The 15,312-nt window shown below is 40.8% G+C and overlaps 1 protein-coding gene across 1 annotated transcript in view; it reads left to right on the forward strand.

The window, feature by feature from the left end:
• Nucleotides 1-13,304, forward strand: part of ALCAM (activated leukocyte cell adhesion molecule) — a 119,840-nt gene extending 106,536 nt beyond the window's left edge. The window contains exons 12-16 of the mRNA XM_057397305.1: nucleotides 696-824; nucleotides 1,552-1,590; nucleotides 2,417-2,534; nucleotides 9,267-9,381; nucleotides 10,981-13,304. Coding sequence (XP_057253288.1) covers nucleotides 696-824; nucleotides 1,552-1,590; nucleotides 2,417-2,534; nucleotides 9,267-9,354 — 374 coding nt within the window. The 3' untranslated portion in view covers nucleotides 9,355-9,381; nucleotides 10,981-13,304. The remainder of the gene's footprint in view (nucleotides 1-695; nucleotides 825-1,551; nucleotides 1,591-2,416; nucleotides 2,535-9,266; nucleotides 9,382-10,980) is intronic.
• The last annotated feature ends 2,008 nt before the right edge of the window (nucleotides 13,305-15,312 follow it).

Genomic DNA, 15,312 nt, shown 5'->3' on the forward strand with positions numbered 1-15,312 from the left:
AGAACCCTGATGCAGTCATCCTGGGGGAGAAATGAAGTGTACCCATATAGAGCAGGAAAAATACCCGGAAAATAAGCAAATTCAAGTATTTTCATATTGATTACCAAATTATCTTCAAAGCATTACCACATTTTGCCCTTGCAGGAAAAATTGGATATTTATACACACAGAGACTAGAATTACAGTGTACAGTGCTCCTATAGGTCCTTATCACTCCATTAGGTTATGTTCCGATCCTACAGACATTACGTATAGCTATCAAAAATCATCTATTTACTTGAAGCTACAGGGCACAAATGGTCTTGAAGCTATGTACATGATTGAAAATAATTTTCTCTGGTGTTATATTACTCTAGGAATGATGTACAGCCAATTTAAGTAACAATGTCATACCTTCACTACAGTGAAGGTACTTCTAAATACATGTAGCCTGGCAAATTATAGCTAAGATGTAGCTATGGCTGACTATCTTGGCCAAAGTGTTTCCTTTCAAATACTCACATTATCACTAATGAAATAAGGCATTCCTTCTGTTGCTGTATTTTTGAAAACTGAAATGTTGTTTGAAAGTTATTATATACATTATATATTTACTTATATACATAATACATTTTCAGTGTATAATTCAGATGCCGCATGCGTTGTTCTTTCAATTTTCAAGGATATTAATATTTTTTTTTTCCCTTTTCAGACAGAGGAGACCAAATACGTTAACGGGAGATTTTCCAGTAAAATTGTAATTGCTCCAGAGGAAAATGTGACTTTAACTTGCATTGCAGAAAATGAGCTAGAAAGAACTGTGACCTCTCTGAATGTCTCTGCCAGTGAGTGTCTTGTAAACACCATTTCCTTAAAGTTATAGGAAAACATAAAATACCCCCTTTACATTCACATAGGAGCAGATCTGCATGGTAGTGTTGATGTGAAGATATTTACATTTTTCTTTTCTAAGTCTAACAATTGTAAATCCACTCTGTATCAGGAGTACATAAAATTTATTGATAGCTTTCTGGATGAAGTCACTTAGCTAGCCAAGAAAGTTATGAAGACTATCTCATGTATGCAATATATTATTTACAAAAGTAAATAATAGTACATAGCAATAGCACAAAATAAGAGTACAAAAATATTGCAAAAATAACACATTATTTAAGAGACAACGTTCTTCGTTACTGTATTACACCATCTTTTAGTCTCCACATTCCAGTTTATTATGACTGAGACGACTTGACTTGCAACAGAAATCACCCATACTGAGCTTTAATCAAATGTCACTTTGCAGTGATGACAGGCGGTGAAATGACAGTTCGTGGAAGGGTAGCACAGAAATACTGAATTCATATTACAGACTTTGAATAAGATTCGTCAATCGGATAGTTTATAGTTACAAAAGACAGATTTCTGTTTAACAATAAGATTAATTATCTTGCTGTTTGCCGAACACCGCATTAAGTTTCCGTTTCTGTCACTGCTGTTAACAGACACTTAAATGTGACGTTCTGCTGTAATGCTTTTTGTCTTTACTTTAATCGTAATATTTTATCATTCCAGTAAACATTCCGGAATACGATGAGCCAGAGGATAGAAATGGTATGTATGGTTTTCTGTCACCAGAACCTTTTGTGTTGACTGTCTCAGTTCAAGACCTGTGTAGTGTCATTGAACGATTTCCACAGTGCCTCAGAGATGTTTTTGACTTGAAATAGCTGGTGCCATGATTGACTAAGAATCATAGAATCAGCTAGGTTGGAAAACACCGTTAAGGTCATCGAGTCGAAACGTTACCCCAGGACTGCCAAGTCCACCCCTAAACAGTGTCAGTAAGGGGCTCCTCTACATGTTTTGTGAGCACTTGCAGGGACGGTGATTCCACCACTGCCCTGGGCAGCCTGTTCCAATGCCTGAGCACCCTCTTTATGAAGAAATTTTTCCTAATATTCAAACTAAACCAGCCCTGGTGCAGCTTGAGGGTGTTACCTCTTGACCTATGGTTTGTTACTTGGGAGAAGAGACTGACCCCCACCTCATTACAGCCTCCTTTCAGGGGGTTCTAGAGAGCCACAAGTTCCTCCCTGAGCCTTCTCTTCTCCAAACTAAACTGCCCCAGCTCCCTCAGCTGCTCTTCACAAGACTTGTTCTGCAGGCTTTCCACCAGCTTGCTTGCCCTTCTCTGGACCCACTGCAGCGACTCAGTGTCTCTCTTGCAGCGACGGGCCCAGAACCGAACACTGTATTCAGAGTGCAGCCTCACCAGTCCTAAAGCTTTCAATGTGTATATAAGAACGACGCCTCCTTTCTTTTTTTTGTCTTTTATTTTTGACTTTCAGATCCTTTTTCTTGTTCCTGATGGAAATTCTTTAAAAATGGTGTAATGCTTTCACCTCATTAACTTTTCTTCTTTTCTTCTTTTCTTCAGATGACAACGGTGAAAAGGTTAATGACCAGGCAAAGCTAATAGTGGGGATTGTAGTCGGTCTTCTGCTGGCTGCTCTGGTTGCAGGTGTTGTCTACTGGCTCTATGTGAAGAAATCAAAGTAAGAATTTATGGAAAATTTGATACTAAATTGAGAACAAAATGATGATGAGCAGAAATGTATCTTTACCTGTTTTCCCTCCTGCAGCATCCCAGTTGTCTGAGGAAAAGTTGATAAAGTAGACAGAAAAAAGGAACTTGGTACCTCTGATCAGTCTGTCCTAATGCTTAGCAGGCCTCATTTGCTGGAAGTGGTGTTCCAGGATTTTTCATGGCTCAACACCTGTAAAGAGGTTTTCTTTCCATACAGCCAAATCTGTGCTTATTCTTGCATTTAGATATAGTACATGCTAGTTAATTGGGGGATGTAATCTCTGTCTGGTGTTGGAAACTGCCTTCATTTACAAGATGCGTAGCTTGTGTACTTTAAAAATAAAATACATTACAGAATTTATCGGGTTTACACCATCTGAGGGAGAAGAGAGACCCTTCATTGATTTATTTGTGCATGTATACTTTGAGAGCGCTGAAGTAAAATTGATAATGACAGACCTTGTGTTGCTCAAAATATGGAAGCTGTCATCTAAATCAATATGTTTTATCCATCTTAGACATAGAATAGGACTTGCCAGTGAGGCCTGCTTGCTTTCAAGTTTCTTCATCATTACACAGGCTCACTTTAGACTGGATGATGTCAAAAACTAACCGTGTTTCTCAGGCTTTTTAAAGATGGCCATAACTGTATGCCATTCGGCCTTATTCCCATGCATTTGTCTCCGTGGAGACCTGAGGGCAAGCTTATTTTCTGAAGCGTTCTTACAGCTGTCTGTACAGGGAAGATTAAGGTAGTTTTATGCATACCGTGCACAAATCAGTACAGGTAGAGAAGCAATCTTTAAAGTTCAGTTGTTCTTTCTATGACCTTTTGTTAAAATTAGATCGAATGAGAACTAAAATGCACAGTGGGATTTTATTATGAACAAATGTCTTCATGTGTCAGTACAACAAGGAATTCTCCATCTGCTCAGAAGTACTCTTTTTGGAATAATATACAGGATTTTACTCCAGCCATAACTGAGCAGGTTTTGGAAATTTTTCAAATGAAGGGTTGCTATAAATTACCCAAGCACAGAACCACATTCAGGTATTTTACAGGGAAAAAAAAATCTTTTGCAAAGGTTACGCTTCTTTTGGTATAAATTAAAAAGTAATAATGTTGAGCTCCTCCTCCTCCACTTTGCTAACGGTGTAATAATGTCTAGAATATGTTCCTTTTGTCTTTCCTTTTTGAATATGAGAATGTGGAAGCATGAAACTGTGGTTCAGTGGTTTGGGTTATATTTCCTTCTGTTACGTAGCGTGGGGAGAGATAATGAGCTTAAAATATAGCATGCCCTTTGCTGAGATGAGGTTCTGATTTCAGAGAAGTTTTCTGGCTTGAAAGATAGAATACAGCATATTCTAAATGGACAACACCTCCTCATGCTCACCTTCTCTCCTGCAAGCTTACAGTAAAAATCAGAGCTACAATTAATTAGACAGGTTCACTGGGAACAAAATAAAGATCCCTTTATAGTTAAATAATAGTCTCTCATAATTAAGATATGGTTTTCTGCTACTCAAACCCTTAATTGATGCATAGTCACTTAAAATCTCCTGTTTCCAGTATATATATTTGAGCTGATCTGTTGTTATCCTCCCTGCTTTCAGCACGCCATACGTGCAAGAGCAAGCAGTGTCAATACCTAGTCTGACAGTTTTCATTTTGAATTATAATCTGGAGATCAAAGTAGACCTTGCAAAAAGCCCCTTACACCTATAGACACAGCTTGTGACTAATCACAACCCCTCCACCTCCATACAGGCCAACAGTTAGTAGTTACTTTTTGAAGCCACTCACGAACAGTAACTCACCTAATCTCTGTCCCCAAAGTGACGCCAAAAGACAGTCTGAGAAGGCAGCAGCACAGAGCTTTCCAAGTCTACCGAGGCAAGAAAAACATTACTTTTTTTCATTATTGGTGTTGTGGTTTGCATACTCTTCTATTGTCTTGTCATCCACGCTAAGTAGGAATTCCACCTGTAGCCTTGGAGTATATTCACAAGAAATCGCTTACTTACATTGTTCTTCACTGCCTCAGCTGTACTTGATGCTAAAGCTAATTACTGCCACATGATTTTCACTACGGAGATTATCCTATAAATCAGGGACTCGTGTATTCCACATCCTGTAACCAGCCCCTGTTGGATAAAGAAAGAGTTGAGGCTGCCTACCCCAGCTTGCCATGTTTCTCCTTCATCTGAGCAGAAGGCCAAAAAGACACATTTTCTACAGATTGCTCCTTTTCCCATAAGGGATATTATAGACTAATTTGTGCTAAACAGAATAGAACTTAGGAATTCCCAATCTTTCTAAACACTTTTGTGTCAGACCTCAGTTGAGTGATTCTAGGACGCTCATCTTCAGTGAATCCCTCATACGAAATTTGCACCTTGCTAGAAGCAGCTGAGAGTACAACAGAAATTAAAGATATAGGAAGAAAATACTATGTCCAGCACCGTGTATCCCTGTTCGTGGCAGTTTTAGCTGTAGACTGGACCTTTGTCCCATTTTTGATCCTTGGGCTTGGAGGGGCACAAATCCTAAGTCAACTGAGCCTAGAGCAAGTGGTTTACAATGCAATGAAGGAAAATTCAGCTGGGCAAAGAGAAGCACAGCAGCAGTCTTAGGATTGTTCATACTCAGAGCATACCAAACTCCTGATATTCTTCTTAGGTCATAGTAATCAAGGATGTTATTAGTGTCTCTGAAACTGAACATTTGAAGCCTGACAATTCTGCTTTTCTGATACCTTATAGAAAATAAGCAAATGAATCTAAATGTGGCAGGCCAAAGAGGGTGGAAACTTGCTGCATGTTTTAGTACAAGCATTTGTACTATTTTCGTGCCGATCACTTGCAGGGAAAAGATGTAGTTACAGACGTCTCTGAAGCATCAGTTCATGTGCCAACTCTATACAAGTGGCATGAATTAAAAAGATGATTTCTTGATGACTGGAATATTTTTCTAATATCCCTGCCTTTTTTTTCCCTTCTGGTGAACATTTGAAAATAATGAGAGGAAGTGGAAAGCAAGATGGGGGTAAATAGAAAGAGGCTGGAAATAATCCAGATTTGGGTGCATAAGACCATTACCTCCTAGAAAGCTTTCTGCAGTTACGCAGTTGAGTGTGTTAACATGCCTTTCGAAAGTAAGGCATGGCTCTTGCTTCAGCACCCAGAACACCAGTGTGTATTCTTCTTACCTGTCATTATCACAGACTTGGGGAACAGAGGACAAAGAGCACGGCCGGTTATCTTCCTTAAACAGTGCTGGGGGTGAAGGCCTAGATTTGTGAGAACAAAAGAAATGAGGAATTAAATCACAACGGCAGTTTCTGCATCATCTATATGCAGTCTGTATGTACTCTACAGCAGGCAAAACAACTGAGGTGGAAAACGGTCTTTATATTGCAACCAAACAACGCCATGAGCAATACGTGCACAAAATCCATGAAAATAACAGCCCCTCAGCACACACATACACTCCAAGGAAACCTGGAAACCTATCTGTGGTGCTACTTACAGAGAGGTTTTGATTAGGATTCCCTGAGGAGAATTATTTTCCTGAAGAGCAAGCTTAGATAAATGTAAAATCCGAGTCGTAATTTCAGCAAGAGCTCAGACTGATCCATGTTTTACAAATGAATTAAAAGAACCCCCAAAAATCAAAACAGTTGAGAGACGTGAACTGACGTTCATGCAACCAACTTCTCACTCTTCAGAACAACATGGCAAGAGCATGCTAAGACATAGGCTGTTCGGGGGGCTCGAGAGAACGTCAGAGCTTGTGAGTGGCCTGAGCAAAGCGGGCTGTCTTGCCCTTTTTGGTAAATTCTCAGGAATATTTCTATCCATTTGGACCGTGTTGCCCAGCTGCATCAGGAAGTCACTCTTGAGTTGCAAATGGAGCAAGCTGATAGGAGTTAATGCACAAAAACCATAAAGAACAGCTGTTGTTGAATGTTAAACTGGCAAAGGACCATCATTCCTCTGCCTCAAGTCACCTCAGGAAGCGATTTTGAGCCATTTCTCTGTTACAAACCCAGGCCACGTCTGTCGAGCTCCGAGGATTGGTGACCTGCCAGGGTCAGCTATTCCTCTGCTGCTGGCAGAGCACTGCCAATGGATCACACTGCTGTCACTCAGCGCAGAATTACTCTCCTGTCTCTTCATAACACTATTTGGATGGCACTAAAAAAGGCAGCAGATTTGCTTGTGCTGAGGTGGTGAATATGACTAGATATCAGTATTTGGGGAATAAAAATAAAAGAAGTCAGCAAGATCACAGACCCATCAGAATTGAACAGCTGCAGTGAAAATCTAAATCCGATTGTCAGACATAAAAAACTACTGCTGCTCTCATTCCAAGCAAGCATATAGACCATCCTCCAAAAGAGTTCTGAATCGCCTGCCTCGTTCAGAGTCAGAGTGCTGCCTTTTAAATGTCCCGTTTCCAGCAGTTTTGGCTTTAGGAAAGTAGAGGTGACATTTAGTGAGGGGAACAGTTTCATTGAATGCAGAAACTAAAATAGAACACTTCAAAAATCAAAACCTGGTAACACTGCAGAATCCCCAGGCTTAGTCATTGAAAAAATGTAACCTAATCAAAGACCAGTAATGCCAGTTAGAGTTCCCTCTGCTGTTAAGTGTCACATCATGTGAGGTCAGTCTGCCTTGGGCACTGGGAAACTCTTGATAAGAGGCCAAAAAAAGGATTGCAGGGAGCAGTGCTAATAGCCTGTCCAGTCCACTCTCTTGTCTGCAAGAGCAGACATAAGTGGTTACATGAGGGCAGACATGCATGATACTGCTTTCTTGCCTCCAACTCAGCTCAGCTCAGGTAGGTGCCTGAGTCCAGATGCTTTCATCTTTCCATCTTTTTCCCTACTGTCTCTAATTTTGTAAGACTTGCTTAGGGAAAAGACTCACTAGCCATATGACAAGCCCCAAATCCTGTGCTCTAAAGCAAACATTTTTTTTTTTATTATTTTTAAGGGATTTATTTCTGAGGGGTGAGATTGTTTTCTACTAGGATTAAAGAGATTTGTGAAACGTTATTAAGATCACAGACGGTCAATCCCAAAGCACTGAATTTTCTTCATTGCATCTCACGACCATACGCACATCACTTGTTTTAGGTTTAGAATACCAGAAGCAAATAGAAATTGAACAAGATACTTCATGATGCAATCTCAGCATTTTAAAAACTAAATTAGCCTGCGATAAGTAGGAGTTCAGATCTTTCTGTGGCTGTTCAGCCCATTCACCTTCCTGTCAGCCACACAAACGTAAAAGAGGCACTCTAAACCCAGTAGGAAAAGATAAATGCAGCTTTGAAAGATTTAAGCTTACAGGCACTTGGGAAATGACCTGCACTAAAACCAAAACTGTTTTACAGTGGTCCCCTTCAGTGTAATCTGTGGGGTTTGGGGCTCAAAATCCTATGCTCCCTTAGCGCTCCACCGCTCCTCAGCCTAGAGAACAGCATTTCCACAGTGCACCAAGAGTTGTTAAGGGTTAGGTGCATTCGCACCTGTTCTGAGACAAGGACTGAACTGTACTCTCTTAACATCACCGTTCAAGGCTACTTCAGTTCAGGGCACTCAGTGCTTAGATGCTGCTAGCGGCCTTTGCTCAGATGGAGGATGGGCACGGAAAAACTCCTCTAGCAAAACCTCCGATTTTGGGAGGTGCATACCTGCATGGTGTCAGTGTGACATGTCATACGATCTTGCTAACCTGTGTCGTCATTGTATTTTGCAAGTCAGTGTCACTAGAGGTCTTCACCCTGAAACAAGAGCGAGCACATGCATGAATCTGTCACAACTGACATTACTTTTCTGTAGGGGAAACAAATTATCCAGAGGAAAAAAAATTGGCACGTAGGATAATGTGCTTCGGCACAAAGGATTCGCCCGTTTACATTTGCCCATTTACATTGTAAAACTTGTGCCCTTCAAAACGTTATCGCAGCACTGCAGGAATCTTTCACCTTGGCAGACAGTGAGGCTTCTCGGGAGTTAAAATGAATGGCGTTGTGGTTTTATTGTGCTAAGCTAAACTAAGCACTTGACTCCCTAATTCATACCCACCGCTCACATTAAGGAAGACATGCTATTCTCAGGGAGGCATACCTCTTTTTTTCTGACTCGACATTTACACAGTCTCTTCTTTACCCAGCGCTTGCCAGTCACAGCCGGCGCAGATCGAGAAGCCAGAGTGGGTGATTTTCCTGTTGTTTCCAGAAAATTCATTAATTTCTTCACATTTATAGAGCCTGCGTTTGGCACCGGCTCTGAAAGTCAGTTCCTGCAAGTACAAGACTGCTATGGTGATCAAGATACCCTAGCCACGCTTGTAACAGTTTAGTACGTTAAAGCAGACTCTTGTTTATTGAAACAAGCTACACAGTTAATTTGTCAGGAAACGTGGGTCTGCACAACTGCTTTAACCTTACTAAATGCTAGCTCAGAATAATTCTGAATTCCTCAAGAAGTAAATCAAACCCAAATACATGACCCTGTGGCAGTGCTTCCTGTGGTGCTAATGCCAGCAGGGGAACTGATGCTATTGACCTGTTTACAGACATATGCAAGCCTTTTGCTCTGCTCAGAACAGAGAGGGAAGGAGACAGTGAGAAGGGAGCAAAATGCTGTAGGCATGCAAAAATGACCTTACTTTTTCATTACAGGACAGCATCAAAACATGTAGACAAAGATCTTGGGAATATAGAAGAAAACAAAAAACTAGAAGAAAACAATCATAAATCTGAAACTTAAGAGAAAACGTGTCAGTCATCACCCCAGGTAAAGCGTTTCATACTGCAGCATTTAACACCTCTTTGTCGACCTTTTCTTTTTTAGTGATCACAGTTGCAGCACGGAGTCTAGCGCTCACCTTTCAGAGGTTAGGCACTGGAGTGATTTTTGAGTGGTGGAGTATTAGGACAGATAGACTGGAGCCCCCAGCCAGTTAAGAGTTCATACCTGCATATGTATGTATTAGAGAAGCCTGATATTTAGACCTAACTTAGTACTTGGCTTTATTTTTAACCATGGATTTGGGGACATGAAAATCCAGATTTGTATAATGCATCACTGCGGTATACGTGCGGGTGTGTACGGATACGAAGGGGGCGTGTAGGTATATTTTAGAAGGTTTTGAGTTACGGCTTGAAAAGTTCACAGGAACCTTCTTCCCATACTGAAAGCAAATTTGTTTCCAGGTCCTTGGTCAGCTTTATTCATCATGACTGAAAAAGGCATGAAACTTGCCTTAGAATAAAATAATTCTTACTCAAGATTTCACATACTAATACTATTTTATCCTGGAAAGAGACACTGTATATTAAGTTAGAAACAGTATGATCCAACTGGGATCCCTGTAAAATAAGCTGTTAACAAATAATTAGGTAGATGCCGAGGTTCAGGAGCAGTACGAAGCATCGACAGTACCACCCGGTGTTCACATGTATATACACCAGTGCTGCGGATGTACGTGCCACAACTGCGTCTCTCCTCTTAGATACCCAAAGTAAGGCTTTGGACCATTTTTCTGGCCAACTGAGGCCATTTTACATTAACACTGTGGTACCAAAAGAGTGTGGAAACCAGGTAACCAGCTACAGGCTTCTTGAATTAGCCAACAGCTGTTCTGCAAAATGAGAGTAGTGCAAGTTCTGTGGCTCTTCATTGTGGGTGCCTCAACAGGAAAGCTGTAGACAGCCCTGATCTTAAGCATGTAGTGGAGTTATGGCATTGCATATTTACATTAAAGAGTTCCTTATTTAAATAAGGGCAGCTCTCAGTCATTTAAATCTGTCAGCATTGTCTGAAATTACTAGTTTTACTACTTTGGAAAAGGGGATTGAGAATACCAAATTATGCCCCGTGAATGATTTGAAAGCGGCATAGAAGTAAATTTGGATTCTGACAGAGTTGCTGTGTAAATACCCAGTATTTCTCCTGCAATTTTTCCATTGGAAAATTCTGTCATCTTTTTAGTTAGGACTTGTTTTGTGATTTTTTTTGGACCTGGTACCTTCTGTAACATGGCAATATTGAAGTGAGGTGATGGAGCTGAAGCCAACTGGGGGTATTTATTGAACACAGGAGTTGAAATCGTGTGCCTTTGGTGCAATCTTTTACTCTACTTACATTATTTCTTCAGATCCATAGATCTACATAAATGAGATGGACATAAATCCATTACTTACCAAATAAACTTACTGGATTTATTGGGAATAATACTGCAACAGCTCTTTTTATCATGAAAGCACGTATTCTCATCACTGACAGAAGAAAGTACTGTTCACGTAACTGTTTATCTGAAGGTTCTATACCGAGTAGTTAAGTTGGTTAACGTATTTCAAAATGTTTAAGTGGCTTTATGTTTCCCGTTTGCAGAGAATACATATAGATCAATTGAAGCATGAACGTGGATTGTATTTAAACATATACGAAGAAGTGACAGCTATTCATGGTTCGAGTATTAAACAGACCATACTCCCAAGCTTTCAAAGGATTTTAGACACAATTATCTCAAGCTAAAAATACCCCAAGAAACTAATTTTGGCAACAGCCATGGTAATAGGTCACCATGTTGTGTTCTGTTTGAAATATGTTTTTGTAAATGTCTGCACTGAAGATTTCTTTTTGTTTGCCTTTATGTAAATTTTTTACGTAGCTATTTTTATACACTGTAAGGCTTTGTTCTGGGAGTTGCTGTTAATCTGATGTATAGTGTAATGGGTTTATTTCGGTTGTTTTTATGACACCCTTTGAGCAGGTACGTGTCTAATTCTGATTGTTATCAGTGAAGCCTCTGCGTGGTTGGTAGCAAGTACCTAGAGTGTAAGACTGTCTTACAGGAAAATGTCAAACTCCTTTTTTCATTCCCTGAAATCACAGTGACGGGGAAGGGTGACTGACAGCTGTGACAAGAATAATCTAAATTGGTAATAAAAGTGAACGCTTAAAAAACCGTGCAAAGCTGAGCAGACAGAAAGGGAACAAAGAGTTTCCACAAAGAAGTCTGGGTATGAAAGCAAGGAAAACGAGGAACATTCCTAGCCTACGTACAGACGGTGGCTAATCATCCTTCTCTTCTAGAGCACGACACAGTCGATCGATACGTTAACAGTCACCTTTCATGTTAGAATTAGGATCAGGAACTGGAATTCTGGATTAGTTTTGATTCCTTTATGTTATCCGCTGCCTTAAAGTACTGTACCTTTCCTTCATTTCAGAACGATACCAGTCAGAATTGGAAACTTTTTTTAAGAAGTGGTCATATCAAAGCTGCATTTTTTTTCCACAAAAATAGAATATATATATATATATATTTTTTGTGTGTTTTTGTTAACTATGCTACAGATATTGAATGCACCTTGAGATAATTCTAGTGTTTTTAACTGGTACCTAATTTATCGAACAGTACATATAATTGTAACAATGAAATGTCTATGTATCTTTAGTTACATTCAAGTTTGTAACTTTATAAACATGTTTTATGCTTGAGGGAGTTTTTAGAATGGGACCGATGAGAAGTTTTAGGGTAAATGGCCAACAGAATGTTGTACGTAAGGGAGAGAAGTTTCACCTTACACAGAAGATGAGTCTGAAAGAAAGTTAACAGGCAGCTTTGATGGAGGGGAGCAGTAGAGTAAGCAGAACATCAGGTTTCCACTTACAAATATCCAGGGAAAAAGTAAGTTTTTATAGAGTGGTAGGCAAAAAAGAATAAATAAATAAATAAAAAGAAGGGCGTTAGGAAATGTATTTTGCCACTTTTGCATTATTTAGGGGGAAGAAAACACTGTTACTTGTAAATTTGTAAAATGTTAAATGTCTGGGCAGTAGTGACTGATGTCTTAATAAAAGCTTCCTGTAGTGCATTGGCATGGATTAAATACATAAGATGTCCTTTAAACTCTATGCTGTATTAGATAATTAGAGGGAAATCCTGTTATATGCCTCTAAACTTTGATTTGTTACTGTTTTATTTGGCAAAAAAAAGACAAAAAAATTACAATCTTGGTCAATATTTAAACCAAAGTAAAATGGGGGAAAAAAAAAACCAAAGTAATTTGTTTTGCATGGCAGAGCCATTCTGTTATCTCTGTAAATATTGTGATTTTTGTTCTTTTCTTTTTAGAATTTTGTTAAAAAAATTCTAAAATTTTTAAGCACCTGTTTTTCCAAAATGAAAGGAGAACACACAAAAAAGTTACTTTCTATACAAACGGATCTTTTGGTGCGAGAACACTGCCAAGTGATACGTATTTTCTAGGAAACAGCCACCACTGATGCAGTGGGCATGACTCTGAACAGGAAAAGCTGTAACCGAGTCCTGTGAAGGAGCGTGCAAACATCGCCTGTCTGTGTTGATAACACTACAAATAGTCCTTAAATACAGAGAAGAAACCTCCGAAGATCAAAAGGGAAAGCATAGGGAAGGGCTGAAAATTTTCATACCACTGTCTGGGGAATACAGGGAAGAGGAGAAGAAAGAAGTCCTTCACCTTTCACAGCTATGGGAAAGGAAATCAAACCACTCCTCGCCTTTTGGGATTCTGCTAGATCTCCTATGCACTTTAAATTGCCAGTCCTGGGAGCTGGGTTTTTCACCGCTCCGAGTTCACTATGGGCACGTTTCAAGAACCAAGAGTGCAAAAGAGTTAATGTTTCTATCCATGCCTAAACGACAATAAACCCGAAGTATGTCTTCACCCGCTTGTCTGCAATCTCCATTTGCAAGAGCACGCGTGAACAGCACAAGGGAGGGCACTTACCCAGACCTCGCGTTAGTGCAGACTCCAGTCCTCCAGATTTGCTTCTGTAGGGTCCAGCGGGGATGAAAAGCCATGGGGGGCTCAGTGGGGGTGTACGGGTATGGGCTTTCACATGGAGCTGGGTCAGGGAGAGGAAGGCATCAGCGCTCGCTTGGAGAAAAGCACATGCCTGGCAGGCACGTGAAACCTCCCCAGAGCTCATCGCACAGGCCTCTGCTCATGGCCTGGTTAACAAAGTACCCTAGCAATGAATCGTAGGGGGTCCCCCCACATGTGATTCTGTTACACCGCTAGAGTTCAACTTCAGTTGACTGCACATGGGGAGAAAAAGATTCCCTGCTCACAAACAGTTTAAAGGCACAGCAAGGAACGGGGGGTGAGAGCTCATCCTCTTGTTTTAAGGTTGGAACTCTGGTGTCTGTTTGGGCTGTATGGGAAAGTGCATTGAGTGTGGAACAACCTAATGGGTCTGTCTGCAAAGGCAACAGCATGCAAAAATACCATGCGGGCTTCCCAAGCAACTCTTGGGTTCCCAGAAGTAATAATAAATACCAAACAACTATAGCTCTACTGTGATGGATATTGAGCCATAGAATGGTTTGGGTTGGAAGGGACCTTCAACACCATCCAGTTCCAACCCCCTGCCATGGGCAGGGACACCTCCCACCAGACCAGGCTGCTCAGAACAGCTATTAAAACACTTGCACAGTAACGTGATAATGGCGTGGCCAGAAGGTGAGGCCTTCTGGAGAAACACAAGTACTTGCTTAGGTTTGACGTGACCCAAGGCAAAGCGCTGGGGACGTTCTGTACTGGTTCCAAGTACTACAGAACAGCCTCTGTTCTCAGGCTTTACACACTGCAGCTACTGTGCTGCTGGGGCTAGCAGGTGGTCAGAGCAGTCACCAGTGTTAAATGCTCACCAGACTGATTGCCAGTAAAGCAAACAAGCCCCACCTGACGGTCTGTATTAGCCATGACTCGCCAACGTCAACCCAGCACCACAGCTGGCTGGGGCAATATGTTACACCCTTTCTGGGGCAGGGAGTTTTCATCCTGTCACCTTTTGAAATATATATGCAAATAAGTAACTCTATATCCACTTTATCATTATTGGTACCAGCCCACAGAGACAAACAGAGGATGAATACATGTAGGTTCCTTAGATAAATGTTGTCAGGAAACATCCGGTATTCACCCAATATCCTCAGCTGCTGGCTGTGGCAGTTAAATCTGATTTACTTGTAGTACACATGTAGCCGGATACCCTCCTGTTGATGTCATGGTTAGCCGGCCATATGTATGTAATTACCTCGGTTAAGATTAAGCAGTGACATTAAATGAGATCATGATCTCCTGTGTCAGCCGCATCTGTGCAGATGTGTTCTGGGTGTCTCCATCAAGGTGTCTGTTTCCAAGAACTGCCCAATACAGGCTGCTCAAACAGGTTTCGTCTCCAGGCAGAAGGTGATGGAGGGAACACAGGAGGTACATGACTTCTAGTTACATGCTTCTCCTAACCCCTGAAAGGCTCCCACCATAATTCACTGCCTAAGCAAGGCTGCCTTCAGCATTCCCTCACAGTGGTGTGCCAGAGGGGGGGGGGCTCCACCTCCTTCCATGGGAAAAGGAGGAAGGTGGGTTGCAAATAAACCGAGGCCACCACTACCTCTCCCTTAACCGAGTGTGCTTCATGCATGATGCAGCACACACATTTAATAACGATTTGGTACATGTCAAATTACAAGAGAATCAGGAACTAAGCTTATTACTTGTTATCAAATCGTGTCAAAAAGCCAGTTTCGGAAATGAGGCTCACTCCATGCACCCAGCCACTCGAAATTCTTTAAAAGTCCTCTAATTCATACATTTATCTCGTTTACATTCTATTTAGAAACATTTATTCTATTAGCAGCAAGGCATTCACTTTGATGTTGTGGTGGAT

Source organism: Pezoporus wallicus, unplaced genomic scaffold (assembly GCF_028554395.1).
Source record: "Pezoporus wallicus isolate ANWC-B61680 ecotype Strahan unplaced genomic scaffold, APGP_CSIRO_Pwel_v1 contig_8721, whole genome shotgun sequence".
NCBI lineage: Eukaryota > Metazoa > Chordata > Aves > Psittaciformes > Psittacidae > Pezoporus > Pezoporus wallicus.